This window comes from Populus trichocarpa, chromosome 8 (genome assembly GCF_000002775.5).
Source record: "Populus trichocarpa isolate Nisqually-1 chromosome 8, P.trichocarpa_v4.1, whole genome shotgun sequence".
Taxonomy (NCBI): domain Eukaryota; kingdom Viridiplantae; phylum Streptophyta; class Magnoliopsida; order Malpighiales; family Salicaceae; genus Populus; species Populus trichocarpa.
The window spans coordinates 13,228,772-13,243,737 of record NC_037292.2 but is presented as its reverse complement, the minus strand read 5'-3'; the positions used below and the strand labels follow the sequence as shown (position 1 = coordinate 13,243,737).

Sequence of the window (14,966 nt, the reverse complement as noted above, 5' to 3'; positions counted from 1 at the left end):
GAGGAGTTCAAGAGCATTTCGCATGCCACAGAACACTCCTACCCTGCTTTAGTTATGTCTGGTGAAGATAGTATAGCAGTAACTCAATCTCAGCATTCTAAGATGATTCTCTTGGTGGAAACTTTGTGAAGATGCGTGTACAGTGATGATGAATATATATTATGATAGCGAATCTATTGAAGAGACAGAAACCTCAGCCCCTCCGGAGTCATCACCCGTTGACCTGATAGCAGAGAAGCTCAATGAGAAATGAAAATGCTTGAGGGATCTGTGTATTGTACTTAATTTACAGTGTTCGTCAACCTTTCTTCCTCGCAGTGCTATCCTATTGCATTGCAAGCGCGGTGCTCGTTACCAGCTGCTGCTGAATGACTCTCTCGTGTTTAGACGCCGTTTGTTTTTAGAAATTTAAATTTTTGTTTTTATTTTATTAAAATTTAATATGTTTTATATGTTTTGAATCGTTTTAATATGCTAATAAAAAATTTAATTTTGGTACGAAAAGTTATTTGAAAAACAACCGCAACCACACTATCAAACAAGCTCGTTACATAGAAGGATTGTTTTACGCTTTATTTTTTGTGGTTTTTGTTGGAAGATTAGGAAGTATTGACTGTTTTTTAAAATATTTTTTTATTTTAAAAGATATTAAAATAATGTTTTTTATTTTTAAAAAATTATTTTTTATATTAATACATTAAAACAATCTGAATAAAAAAATTGAAGTGAAAAAATTAAAAAAAAATTAATTTTTTTTAAAACAAATAATATCTTACTTCTTAATAAATGTTGGTTTAGTCTATAAATTTCATAGAAATTAAATGTGGGATTTTTCAACTTAAGGGACTTATTCGGTAGTTTCTTAAGAATATAGGGATTAAGTTAGAGACTACTGTTTTTATTGATTTTTTAGTGTATTTATCGCTTGCTCATGTGTTCTTGGAAAGAAAATAAATTGATAAGATATAGTCCTCTTAATATTTTATTAAACGCTAGACTCAGTCCGTGTATTTCTTTGAAATGTAATTTTCTACGCATCTTGCAAACTTGTAGTCCAAATTTTATTAATTTTGAATAAATGGGTAATTAATTCATGGTTGTTCAAGGTCCTGCTTAATAATAATAGCTTGAATATATATATATATATATATATATATAACATCAAGAGTTTGGTCTAGTGAAATTTGGTGAACTCCTTGCTTGTTCAACCGCTTGAGTTCAGATATTAGATTATATTTATATTGCGAAGAGTAAAGAGTTTCTAAATTCTCTTATTTTAAAGTAAATATCCTATAATTAACAAATCAAACGTTTTGGTCTTAGACAGTGTTTGTTTTTTTTTGTTTTTTTTTTTTTTGTGGCATTGTATTTTAGAAAAAAATTGATTTTTTTTAAATTAATATTTTTTAGTGTTTTGGATTGTTTTAATATGCTGATGTCAAAAATATAATTTAAAAAATAAAAAATATATTATTTTAATATATTTTCATGCAAAAAATACTTTAAAAAATAATCATTATTACAATATTAAACATTACCGTAATTGGAAAAAGTCATAAGTAAAATACCGTAGATTCCAAAACCCAACAACATTATAAAAATTCTCGTGAGTTAGTAACTTTTTGCTTTTGAATACGTTTTAAAAATATATTTCACGTCAAATTAATATTTTTAAATATTTTAATATACTTATATAAAAAAAATCTAAGATAAAATAATTATTTTAATATATTTTTAAATAAAATCATTTTAAACAACACTTTCACCATCACATTAATCACACCAGCTTTGATATCATCACACCCCCATTAACGAGAAATTAATAAATAATCGGCTGCATATGCAGTGGACCAAATAACTTGCAAGAAAAAAATAAGGGTAGTTGAATCTTGAAGGGTTGAAACGTTGGTCCAAGATGGTAGGTGCCGCGTGTGGCCAGGCGTTCATTCATTCAAACATTTGATTCGAAAAGCTAAAGAAATAATATAGAAATTCATTTAAAAAATAAGTTAATTTTATATTTTCAGTTTTGTATTTGTCCTTTTCTCTTACGAGACTAACAAAAATCTTCTGTTTTTCACAACTAAATGATATGCATGTGTGTGTGTGTGTGTAAAAATGAAACAGCAACCTTCCTTGGAATATATTCACAGCGTTGATTTCTGAACTACAAAATGAAAAACGGAAACCTCGTTTTACCTTGGAGTTACTGTTAGAATAGAAATAAAAGAAACTGAGATTTGCAACTATAAATAGCAGCTTGTGCTTATTACCAAAGGCGCACTTGGCAGAGATTCAAAGCCTTGGCTACTGTTGTTTCTGTCTTCTCTCCAGTTCCTTCCTACCCCATTGAGTCGCTTTGAAGGGTAGCTAAGAATCTTGTTTATTGTTTCTTAATCATCAGTACTTGCTATGTGTTTGTGATTGGGGTGGTAGTATTTTATGTTAGCAGATCTGTATTTAATTTTATTTATTTTATTTTCAGGTAAGGAAAAGAAAAGAGATTTTGAATGGCGCGCAAGAAGATCAGAGAGTACGACTCCAAGAGATTGTTGAAGGAGCATTTCAAGAGGCTTTCTGGACGCGATTTGCCCATCAAATCTGCTCAAGTAAGTCTCTCACACTCGGCCCCTTAATCTCTTATTTAAATCAATCGATTAATTGCTTAGAAAGATGTTACAAAAGATGATATTCGATGCATGGATGGATGGGTTTTTTATGGCTTGATCAACAATGCTTCTACAAATTATTAAATCCGTTTAAAAACACAAATTCCCATATTAGATATGCTGCAAATGTTACATTTTTTTCCCTTTTTGTTTTGTTATATTTTAGGTGACGGAATCGACTGATTTCAATGAGTTAGCAGAGAAAGAACCGTGGCTGTCATCAGCAAAACTGGTTGTAAAACCTGACATGCTGTTTGGGAAACGTGGGAAGAGTGGCCTTGTTGCTTTAAATCTGGATCTGGATCAAGTTGCTGATTTTGTCCAACAACGTCTTGGCAAAGAGGTCGAAATGGGCGGATGCAAAGGACCTATAACGACATTCATCATTGAACCCTTTATCCCCCACGACCAAGAGTTCTATCTAAACATTGTCTCGGAGAGACTTGGGTGCAGCATCAGCTTTTCCGAATGCGGAGGGATTGAAATTGAAGAGAATTGGGATAAGGTACTGTTGTTACATGGAAATTTTAGATCAACTGTCTTGTTCGAGTTTCTTACTTTACTGCTTCATAACTTACAATGTGAATTGTGGTTGTTGGACAGGTTAAAACTATATTTGTTCCAACAGGGGCAACGTTTACTTCTGAAGTTTGTGCTCCACTTGTTGCGACCATTCCTTTGGAGGTAAACATTTACGTCGAGAAAGTGGTCTTTCTCCCCTGATTTTTCCTACTGCAGTGTAGAAAGGATGCTATTGAAATAGACAATCGTATTTTCTTTCTGTTTATTTTTGTATTTGTCATTTGTGCATATTTGGTTTAGGCTTTTATTCTGGATATGGAATCATTGACTCAGATTTTTTTTCTTCCATCCAGATAAAAGGAGAGATTGAGGAGTTCATTCAATCGGCTTTTGCTCTTTTTCAAGGTATGTCAATGATCTTTGATGAATGCATGTCATATTTAATTCTAATATATCTTTCTTTGGCTATTAGAGTTTTATTTTGACTTCTTAATCTTTTATTGTTAGATCTTGACTTCACTTTCCTAGAGATGAATCCTTTCACCTTGGTTGATGGAAAGCCCTATCCTTTGGATATGAGAGGCGAGCTGGACGACACTGCGGCATTTAAAAACTTCAAAAAGTACTTTCATTTGCTTAACTGAACCCTTAATTGTTTTTTTTTAAATTAATAAGACTTAATAGTGTTTTATGGAAGTATTGGGAATTGGAGTGAATTGATTAATCCACTTCATTCAAAACCTGAAATTGTTGAAAATACAGGCACAAGACAAAGCATAGATAAAAGTGTATAAAACCAAGTGTTTTAGTACTAGTGATTTGATGCTCTAATTTATTGAACACATGCCTTGCCATCTTCATCATCATCATCATCATCTTACCCAGCTTCATTCTTTTGCAGGTGGGGGAACATTGAATTTCCAATGCCATTTGGAAGAGTTATGAGCTCTACAGAAAGCTTTGTTCATGGCCTAGATGAAAAAGTAATGTTCTAGATTGATAGATGCCTTGACCTATACTGTGCTTGAAATCTGTTTTCATCCACTTAATACTGTGCCTTAATTTCTTTTCTCTCTCTCATTGCTCCTGGATCCTCAGTTGTGCATAGACTGAAATAGTTAGGATTCACGAACATATTTCATTGTCAAGATTTTGGTTATTCCTTGGCCTCAGAGATCCAGGAAGGCTTTTTGGTGGTGTTTAAGATTTCCATTTAGAATCTTATGATGTTTATGGTTCTTTTCCTTTAATATTCTTTCAGACAAGTGCATCTTTGAAATTCACGGTATTGAATCCAGAGGGGCGAATTTGGACTATGGTGGCTGGAGGAGGTGCAAGTGTCATCTATGCTGATACGGTATGGCTATAGATGTTTGGGTTGCAGGATTGCTAGAAATCCTGTCAATGTTGTTTTTTTTTTTATGCAATTGCTTCTTATATCAATTAATTGTTGCTGATCAGGTCGGAGATCTTGGCTATGCTTCCGAACTTGGGAACTATGCAGAATATAGTGGAGCCCCCAATGAAGATGAGGTGTTGCAGTATGCCAGAGTTGTAATTGATGTAAGGACTTTTTCTATCCACTCTTTTGCTGTCATCCTTTTAATTTTTTGAAAAGTTAATGCTAACCAATCTTAGAAAAAGATTAGGAGAATATTTTCTGAAGCTCATAAACCCTCAGATCTGTGTTCTGTATTTCATCTTGGCTTCACAAATAATTTCATTACATCTCAACAGTGTGCAACTTCTGATCCTGATGGCCACAAGAGAGCCCTTGTAATTGGAGGAGGAATTGCTAATTTTACTGATGTTGCTGCTACATTTAATGGCATAATTCGAGCCCTGAAGGAGAAGGTGAGTTAGTTTGGCTACCATTTTCTGATGTTCATTCTTCTTTCATTCCCAAGTTTAATGGCAACACAAATGCAATGCCAAATTTCCCTGCATCTACTTAAAAATCCAAAACTTCAGCTGCAATGGGAATTCTAACTCTTCTTCTACAAAGTCGAGACATTTGCCTCTAAAATCTGTCTGTAACTCAAATCTTTTATTGCAAAGAGAAAAGTTTTCACACCAATGAAGAACATAATGAATTTCTAGACTTGTGTTAAACATTAGGATCTTATGTTAAACAGGGTTTGGACTGAACTGCTATGAATCCCTTTAAAATCTCATTTTTTAATTGCACTGGTGATAATTGGGAATTGTATTTTGTTTATCAGGAATCGAAGCTGAAAGCAGCAAGGATGAATATATATGTGAGGAGAGGAGGTCCTAATTACCAGAGGGGCCTTGCGAAAATGAGGGCACTTGGAGAGGAAATTGGAATCCCAATTGAGGTACTGAAGTGTGGAAAATTTCCTTAACCTTTTCCTTCATTGCACTTAAAAAAGTAGAGCAGCATCGCAAGTAGTATCAACTGACATTTATTCTTGTTTCTACGTTATCTCATAGGTCTATGGCCCGGAAGCAACAATGACTGGCATATGCAAACAGGCAATCGAGTGCATCACTGCAGCTGCATAAGTTAATCAACTCTGGGAATCAATTTGTTTTCTGCCGGCAGTTTCTTGCTTCAAGTTTCTAGTTTTCATTAGATCTTAACACTATTTTCTTTCTACTAAATCCCTCTATATAAAGGTAGCTATAGCAGACCAGATAAGGCTTTGCCAAAATGAAAATTTTCATGTAATCTCTGACCTGATGGTGAATGCTGTTTCCATAATAAAGAGCTGCTTATTTCTCTGTTTACTACCGATCTTCTGTTTTTATAGCAGCGTTGGAATAAACTCTTGAACAATGGACTGCACCTCTTTACTATGTTTCTGTAAATGCCAACGAGTTGCATAAAATTCTCTTTCGTTGTTTTGGTGGACGTGTAGTCACGTTCTTTTTTTTTCAATACAACACATGTTGACGGTTTATTGGGAGGTTTCTTGTTGATCGGCCTTTTCTTTTCTTTTTCTCTCTCCTACCTTAAAAATTATGGCTGATCCTTATTGTTCTAAAAGAATAAAAAATCAATTAAAATTTTATTCATAAACATATTTATTTTATATTTGTGTTCATAAATCTTCAATCAAAACTCTACTTCCATCTCCTAATGGTCGAGTAAATCAACATCTCAAATTATTGACTTCTTGAATCTTAAAAAAATTGATTTGAGTTAACTTATAAAAACATAATTATAATTTTAAGTTATTTTAATTTATTTTTATCATAAATTATTTATAAAAAAACAAATTTTGTTATTTTAAAAAAGAATATATATATATATATATATAGAGTCTAAAAAGGTATTATCAAACCCATAATCAATGGACTGTATTCGATGCCCATCAAGTTACAATTGTATTCCGTTGGCCCATGGCATTGGGCTAATGAAGTTGATAATGTGCTTAAACTAGTGGGAAGTTATGCATGAGGCTATTATAATTGTGAGTATTGAGAATGTTATAGTGATTATAATTTAAAATATTTTTTATTTTAAAATATTTTAAAATAGTATTTTAAAAAATATATATATTTTTAACATCAAAATCAAAACAATATGAAAATATTTAAAAATTAATTTTTAATATTTTTTTAATTTTTAATAAATACGGTTTAAACTGCGTTCTCAAACACTGTTTAATAAAATAACGAACATAAACAAATTTTTGAGTGTGCAGAACACATGGAAGAACGCACATGGTATGATTTTTAGATTGTTTTTTTATGTATTAATATAAAAAAATATTTTAAAAAAAAATAAAAAATATTATTTTAATATATTTTTAAATAAAAAATATTTAAAAAAACAATTTTTACTATATTTACAAAGTGAATTTTGAAGTGAATTTTATGGAGAGCAATTTGTTGTTAAATGTTAATTTAGGCATGTCATACACAGAAATGAAAGAAACCATTTGTCATAAACTTGGGTGGAGTTATGATGATATTAATGTTGAAATAACTTTGAGGTGTCAGATTGGTAAACATCAGTATTATCCTGTACTGATTGTGTGTAATGGCAATTTTGAGACGATTGATTCTTTCACCCAAAATGGTTTGAACATGAAGGTATTGTATGTGAGTTGTTGACCAAAATCTATGTGTCTATGTTTCTGCGGGTCCTTTAAATTCAGTTAGTAGAGTTAAAAATACTTTATTTTCAGATGATTTGCTATAAAGGATAGATGATACTATACTTGACAATCCATTTGCTAATCAATATAGATTTGACTATTTTGAGCCTACTGACAATAAGGATAATGATATGTTAGACCCGAATATGATGGTGAATAATGATGATGATGTTGATGATGATGAAATCATACCTCTTGTTCCTAAATTTGGAGATGTTTCTAGGTCTAGTTTTATTATTTCTAATGATCAAACACTTAGCTTTAGATGTATGCCAGAAGGGTCTGAGTTTGGGGTTTGACAAATATTTAATAGTAAAAATAATTGGTTAATATAGTTGAACAATGCCACATTGCACATTCATTTGAATATCGAGTCCAATAGTTGAACTCCACATTTGTTCAATTACTATTGTTACTTTAAATTTTTGTTGTCATCACAAAATAAACAAAAGGTTTTCATTAAATAACAGTTATGTTTGTGGGAACATCTTCATATGGGAAGACCCAGATACCTTGATTATCGTCTATGACTGTCCAGACAATAGGGGTTACATTTTATCTCCCACTCGATTGCAGGTATTACAATGTTATTTTACAATTATATGTATTTATATTGTGTAATTATAACTTTAAAAAATATAATTAAACTAACATATTTTTAATGTTAGGTGGTGTGCTGATAGAGTGTTTGAAAATAATCCAACACATGTATTGGTATTTTATCGGAGCGAGCTAGACAAATAATATTCTATTCGAGTATTTTTTGAATTATTTGTATAATAAAAATCATTACACTTTACCGAATTATTGTTGTTTAATATTTAAAAAACTAATATTCTACAGGTCATGTGAACACCTTACTTGGAGGAAAGATTGGCAGTTGCTCCACCTCTTTGCACTAGCAGGATGAACATATAGACATCAGTGGTCCTACTTATTTTTTTTAGATGGTTGAGCTTCATTGTTCAGACCAGGTAATGTGATAGTTCAACTACATACAACACATTCCAATCGATATTGACAAGAGTGATGCATTGCTTGCCATAACTTGTCAGGGTAAAAATAATGATTACGACTGATTAAGGCGATATGGAGCATATGTTGCATAGTGGGATGCACAGAGGAATGGAATATTTGCATCATGTAATTACAAATAAGAAGTATATGATTTGGTACATGAGTATTACACTTTGGATCATTACTCTGAATCTCATCCAGGTTCCTCCACCTGGATACATGCAGTACGAGCAACATGCCCATCGAATTGGATGGCCATGTTGCAAAGGACAAGGCCATTGAAGTAAGTGCAGGAGTTGGATCCAATCATGATATTGATGACCTCAAATCATCCAGTAGATAACGTGGACGTAGATAGATAGATAGATAGATAGATAAGTTATATTTATATATTTTAGGATTACTTGAATATTGTATTATTTCATTATTTTTTATTTATTTAAAATGTACATATATTTTTTCCCATTCCTGGAGCTACTTTGTGATTATGAAATGTCAAAATTTATTGAGTTTAATTAGAATTTTTTGATTATGGTTATTATGTTTTTTTGCAAGGTTTTTTAAAGCGGAACAAAATTTTAGGTATAGTTCATAACAGGGTAAACTTTGTCCAAATTTTATAAAAATTATAAATTTCTTAACTCTCTAATAATCATAAAGTAAATTAAATTTTAGAATAACAAAAACTATTATTTTATATTTTTTTTCAGTCTTAAAATACCAAAAATTTACAAAACTAGACAATAGCTAAAATGGTCAATCCGTTTTGGCTACTGTATGACCATTTTCTGAAATGTCTAGTCGTTTCTCAAAACGGTCTGCTAATTGATGTCGCGATTCAGAACCGCGGTAAAATTATAATTGATGTCATTGTTTACAACCATGACATTTAGTCAAATGTTGCTCGTTTAAACCGCGACATCCTCAAATTATGCTATTTCACCAAAAAAAATTCATCATGTGTTATTTCACCATTTATTTTTATTTTTTCTGCTAATTACTCAATTTATCCCATATTATAAGGAATATTTTATTGGAAGGATAGTTGACTAGAAATAAAACTAGTAGTTTAATTAGAGTCCGTTTAATATTGTAGTAGCAACTATTTTTCAAAATATTTTTCACTTTAAAATACATTAAAATAATATTTTTTATTTTTTAAAATTTATTTTTAATATCAACACATCAAAATAATCTAAAAACATTAAAAAAATAATTTGAAGCAAAAAAATATGAGTTTTCCAAAAGCACAGCCACATCGTGTTGCCAAACAGGTTATTAATATGGTATATACCTTTTTTGTATACCTATTTAGAGTATGTAAAACTATAAGATTGTATTTATTTAGTTTTTTTTTTATAGTAAGAGAATAGATACAAGAGACAAAAATATATTTAATTGAAAAAAAAAGGAAAACTTAAAATAAATATATCTATAAAACAATTTTTTAGATAATTTTTATAATTTCAAAACATGAAATATAGTGAAACATGTTTAATTTATCTCTATTGTTTTTGTCTTTTCTATCCTGAAACAATAATCAAAATCTACTTAAATAAAATAAAAAAAAGTTTATTTTCAAAAAATAAATAACTAATAAGTTTTGTTTTATTTTTGTAAACCTGAACAAAATGGGTTAAAGAACAAATATCACGACCCGATTCCCGGACCCATGACCGACACATATGTAAGGTCCCCTTTTAGGGTTCCATACCTATACAAACTCAAACTTACATGCAAACTTTTTCATTTTATAAACAAAAATAGAGTTCCACAAAACATGATAACATAATTAGCTCCTTAATATAAATTATCTTAATATAAGAGTTAATTCAAATATCGTGATTGTGGAACACTAACTAAACATAAAAAAAAAAAACTATTAATTACAATCAAAAGAGTAGGTTCTGAAGATCCAACAAAAATGACCTGCTAAAAGCTATAAGCTTAAAAAAGATAAATAATGAGATGGTGAGTTCAACAACTCAGTAAGTAGATAACATTTAATATACATACATGAGGTAATACAATAATAAGGAACACACACACACACACACACACACAAATATGGCTTTAAGTTCTCACGGGAAAGTTTCTCAAATAGACTATAATAAGAATACCATAAAGTAAGGCTCGTTAGAAAATTAAAATGCAATAAGCATAATGCTCTGCATTATAGGATGATCAATCACCATAGGTTGGTGATTCCTCCGATCAAATAGGGTTAAGATACGATATACATAAAAACTAACACTAACTTGTTAGCATGAGTATTCTGATTGGCATACCATATGTTCATAACATAGTCATACAGACAAATTCATATTTCAATGCTCAACTCATGACATTAATCAAATGAGTAGTTATCAATTCAGAAGTACATAATGGTTTATATCAAAGATTCAGTTATAATATGTGATCATGTTTAATCATAAGCAATGAATAAATAACAATATAAGAATTACTAAGAAGCACCATTAATTTCATATTAACAATTTAAGTATTTATACTAATCTTCTAGCATATAAAAATTATCCACTTACCTGACTCAAAAGGTACAACTAACACGGAAGCAGATATTGAAAGCAATCCTATTGATGTCTTGCATGTAGAATATCAAAATTATCCGAATACAAAAGAAGACATACTAAAAAACAACTCGAAAAGAATGTACAATCTATTTAATACACTTAATTCAGTGTCTAAATCATAGCCCTATATATTTATGAACCAAACTGATTTTTTTTTCTCAAAAACCAAAAAATCAAATGATTTCCCTAAATTTAATTCAAAATGAAACAAATCATAAAACTTGATAATTATTCACCAATAAATCTCAATTATTAGTCAAACCAATATGAAGAACTAAAATTACCATACTGTTCAAATTTCTAAATTTATAAGGGTTAAAATTATAATTTTGTTAAATTTAAAGATCAAACTGAAATTTTAGCATTTTTAACCTCAATACCATACTGTCCAAATTTCCAGCAAGGGTTTTTCACAATTTCTCAATATCTTTACACCCAACACATCAATTAAACTAATTAATCTCAAAATCATTATTCCTAACAAAATCATCTAAAATTAAACTAATTAAATCATTATCCGTAACAATTAATCCAAAACATTTCAATCAACTCATCAATTAAATCCAAAACATAATCTTCAACAAATTCAAAATCATATTCAAATTTATAGTTGGATTCTTGATAGAAAATTAAACTTGTGCTGACTTTTTTCCTGCACTCCAAGCCTATTCGCTGCTCAAATTCATCAAATCCCACTCTGAAGACACTCAAAATTGCGTTCGAAGTTTTGGATTATATTTTATATTTTTTTCTTATTAATTTAGGATTTTACCTTTATTGTGTTTTATGATTGATTGTTTTCTAGTTATTTAAGGATGAGAAATGTATTTAAACCTATATTTTCATCTTTTTAAGAGACTTTGATTGGATAAAAACTGTAGATTTTTACAACGTTGGTTGTGTTTTTATTTGGTCCAAGGGTTTAGACTTGTGTTAAACTCAAATCCATAGCTTTATTTGCGTCATATTTTTTAATTTTTGACTATAAATAAATTGTTGACTATAATTCACTAATTTAGTGTTCAATTCTAATTGAATGTTATTTTTAATTAATTTAAAAATTAATTTAATTAAAATCTGTTGGTTTAGATGACTTGTTTAAACTTTGACGAGATCTGTCAAGTAAATATCAATGTTTTTTTTTAAATTATTTTATAAAACCACATCATGTTATTTTTAGAAACCAAGTTTTGGATGGATTTGAATTCACCGATGTTGAACATCAGGTAAATCCGTGACCTCGGGACCGAATTTGTACATGTTCCTTTAACTATGGCGCGAACAAGAGTAACCATCACTAGCGACAACGTAATCCTGTCCTTGGGTTGGTTAGGAGACTGGCACAGGAAAGAAAACAAATCACGAAGGTACAGTTTGTCGGTCAGGGAGGTTGGTCCACCATGGCTATTATGACCTGGAAAGGACCCACAAGCCCATCAAAACAGCCCGTGTCATCAATCACTGGCCCATGGGAAATTATCTCACCGTCAAAAATTCCCACCGCCAAAAAGTTCTTTTCAACTATTTGTTTGCTCCTCCTGAAATAGTAAATATAAAGTATTTTTTTTTAAATTTTTTTTATTTTAAAATATATTAAAATAATATTTTTTATTTTTTAAAAATTATTTTTGATATCAGCATATTAAAATAATTAAAATATATATTAATTTTAAAAAAAACACTTCCCAAATGCAATGTGTACACTGCCATAATCTTGTATTTTTGGTAATTTGATATGAGATATTTTTTTAAAATATTTTTTTATAATTTTTAAACTGGCACATTTAAATTATTAAAAAAATATTAATTTGATTTTTTTTTGAATAAAATGTAATTTTAAAATGCAAAAGGTAAAAGTGAATCGTGCTTTTCAATATTGTTAATTACCTGATGCATTTTTCTCTCAAGTAAACTTTTTTTTTTCTTTTTCCCCATTTGGAAGATTTAGTTAGATGTAATTCATGTCACAGTGTGCTATATCCTCCTTATCCTTTAGGCCTGAAAAGGCAAGCCCCAGATTATTCCAGGGACAAAAAAATGTCATTCAGATAGGATGCATGTTGGACTAGCGAATCAGTCCCGACTTGACAATTTGGATAGAGGAGTTCGAAATTGTGTCTTAAATAGTGTTTTTTTATAAATATTTTATTTTTATTTAAATTTATTTTTTTATTTTTTAAAATTATTTTAATATAATAATATTAAAATAACTAGGGGAGCATAACTTTTTAATTTTATGGAATAAAATAGTTTTGAAAAATTCCATAACCACAACAAGCAATAATGAATATATAATAATGGCCAAGGTTCCTTTTCCCAAGCCATCCAAATATTTTCTTGGGTTAATGTTGTTTTTTAAAATATTTTTTTATTTAAAAATATATATAAAAGTATTAGTTTGAAAAAAAAATTTAAAATTTAAAGAAAAAAAATAAATTTTTTTAAAAGACACGGATGCAATAACAAAACGTATCTGAAGAGCCTCGAGTATAGTTCTTGGAATTCCCTACCATTTATTTATTTGAGTGGAGATCAGTATCAGTGCATAAAATAATGATGGAATAGAGAATATTGAGTTTTTCCCAATGCGACAAAAATACTCTCGGGCTCGGGGTTCTCCTTTTAGCTATTGCTTCTCTTTTTTAAAAGATGCTCTCTCTTTTAAAAGATGCGGTTTGATATTACAGCAGTAATTGTATTTTAGAATATATTTTAATTAAAATAATATTTTTTTTTTCAAATATAAAAACAATCATGCACAAATCCCAAATAACAACTTTGCTAGTAAGCATGCTTTCATTTGCTAGTTTTGTTCCTCTCTAATCTCCATATTATGCTTATTTGTTGCACTAAATATCTATACATAAAAAAAAAATGATTCAAGTATATGATTATTTTCAAGCAATTAAAAGTTTTTTTGTTACACATTATGCTTGAATTTTAGAAAGAAAATTGTTTATTGTAAGCGTACTAGTTTAGACGAGTATAACTTATTTAAATTTGGATTAGAGAAAATAGTTAATTTTATTATAAAAAAACGAATATAATATTTCTATTATGATAAAAGAAAACAAAAATTCACTATATTATTGGTAATTCTCGAAGAAAAGCTGTTAAAAAAGAAAAAAAGAAAAAAAAACATTCGATTAAAGGAGATGCCTTCTGTTAGAACATGAACATCAAGTTCGAGTATGGGGGTGTCTTTTTGAGAGGTGGGCCCACCTGCCGCATGAACTTTTAACATAAATATGATTATTAAAAATTATTTTTGAAAGGCAAAAAAAGCCAACAAAGGGCAGGGCAGCAGGGCAATCCAAGCACGTGACCGCCCGATTACTTTCCTGCTAAACACTTCGCTTTTTCGGGAACCAGACATCCTCTTGTTCTCTGATCAATCCCTTCAGTCTAATCACCGATTTTTTAACCAAGACTTCTCCCTCCTTGGAAAACCGGTCTAACATGCTTTTCAAATTTTTTTATTTTATTTTAGTATTTTTTATTGTGTTCGTTTATTATTGTTAAAAATAAAAAAATATTATTTTAATATATATTTTAGTTAATTTTTTTTTTTAAAATAACCTTTCCTGCATTTAATTACCACATTTTCAAATAGAATTTTAACAGTTAAAACTATTATAGTTTTTGTTTGAATCATTGAATTTTGAAGCATGCTATTAAGATTATTATAAAACAAATACAAAAATTTAATCTTATATTTATTAAATAAACTTTAAAATATCTTGATTATTGTCTTGAATGAAAAAAATATAGATAGTAGAAAATTAGGATGGGAAGGATATTTTTATTTTTTAAAGATAAAAAATCATTTTAAAATTTTATCAGAGACAAATTTATTTATATATATATTCTTAAAATAAATACATTTTTGTTTCCTTTTACAACTAGATACTAAAATTATAAATAAATTATTTATTAAAAAAGTTAAATATCTTAAATTATTTATTATAGTTTTTAAATACAGCACATACTTGACAAATCTCAAAATAGCCAAATTAAATATAAATATAAGTGTTTTTTTT

General features: G+C 29.4%; 1 protein-coding gene across 1 annotated transcript; it reads left to right on the top strand.

The window, feature by feature from the left end:
- The first annotated feature begins 2,138 nt into the window (after nucleotides 1-2,138).
- LOC7469058 (ATP-citrate synthase alpha chain protein 2) lies at nucleotides 2,139-5,942 on the top strand. The gene is made up of 12 exons (XM_002312650.4): nucleotides 2,139-2,366; nucleotides 2,486-2,609; nucleotides 2,836-3,174; nucleotides 3,273-3,353; nucleotides 3,545-3,596; nucleotides 3,699-3,813; nucleotides 4,093-4,174; nucleotides 4,453-4,548; nucleotides 4,653-4,754; nucleotides 4,929-5,045; nucleotides 5,414-5,530; nucleotides 5,646-5,942. The coding sequence occupies exons 2-12, from the start codon at nucleotides 2,511-2,513 to the stop codon at nucleotides 5,715-5,717; spliced, it is 1,272 nt and encodes a 423-aa protein (XP_002312686.1). The 5' UTR covers nucleotides 2,139-2,366; nucleotides 2,486-2,510; the 3' UTR covers nucleotides 5,718-5,942.
- The last annotated feature ends 9,024 nt before the right edge of the window (nucleotides 5,943-14,966 follow it).

Excerpts from the sequence above, each read along its gene's own strand:
- LOC7469058 (XM_002312650.4), top strand. The coding sequence starts at position 2,511 with ATGGCGCGCAAGAAGATCAGAGAGTACGACTCCAAGAGATTGTTGAAG. Across the intron at positions 2,610-2,835 it reads TGCCCATCAAATCTGCTCAA|GTGACGGAATCGACTGATTT; the intron begins GTAAGTCTCTCA and ends GTTATATTTTAG. Across the intron at positions 4,175-4,452 it reads TTCATGGCCTAGATGAAAAA|ACAAGTGCATCTTTGAAATT; the intron begins GTAATGTTCTAG and ends ATATTCTTTCAG.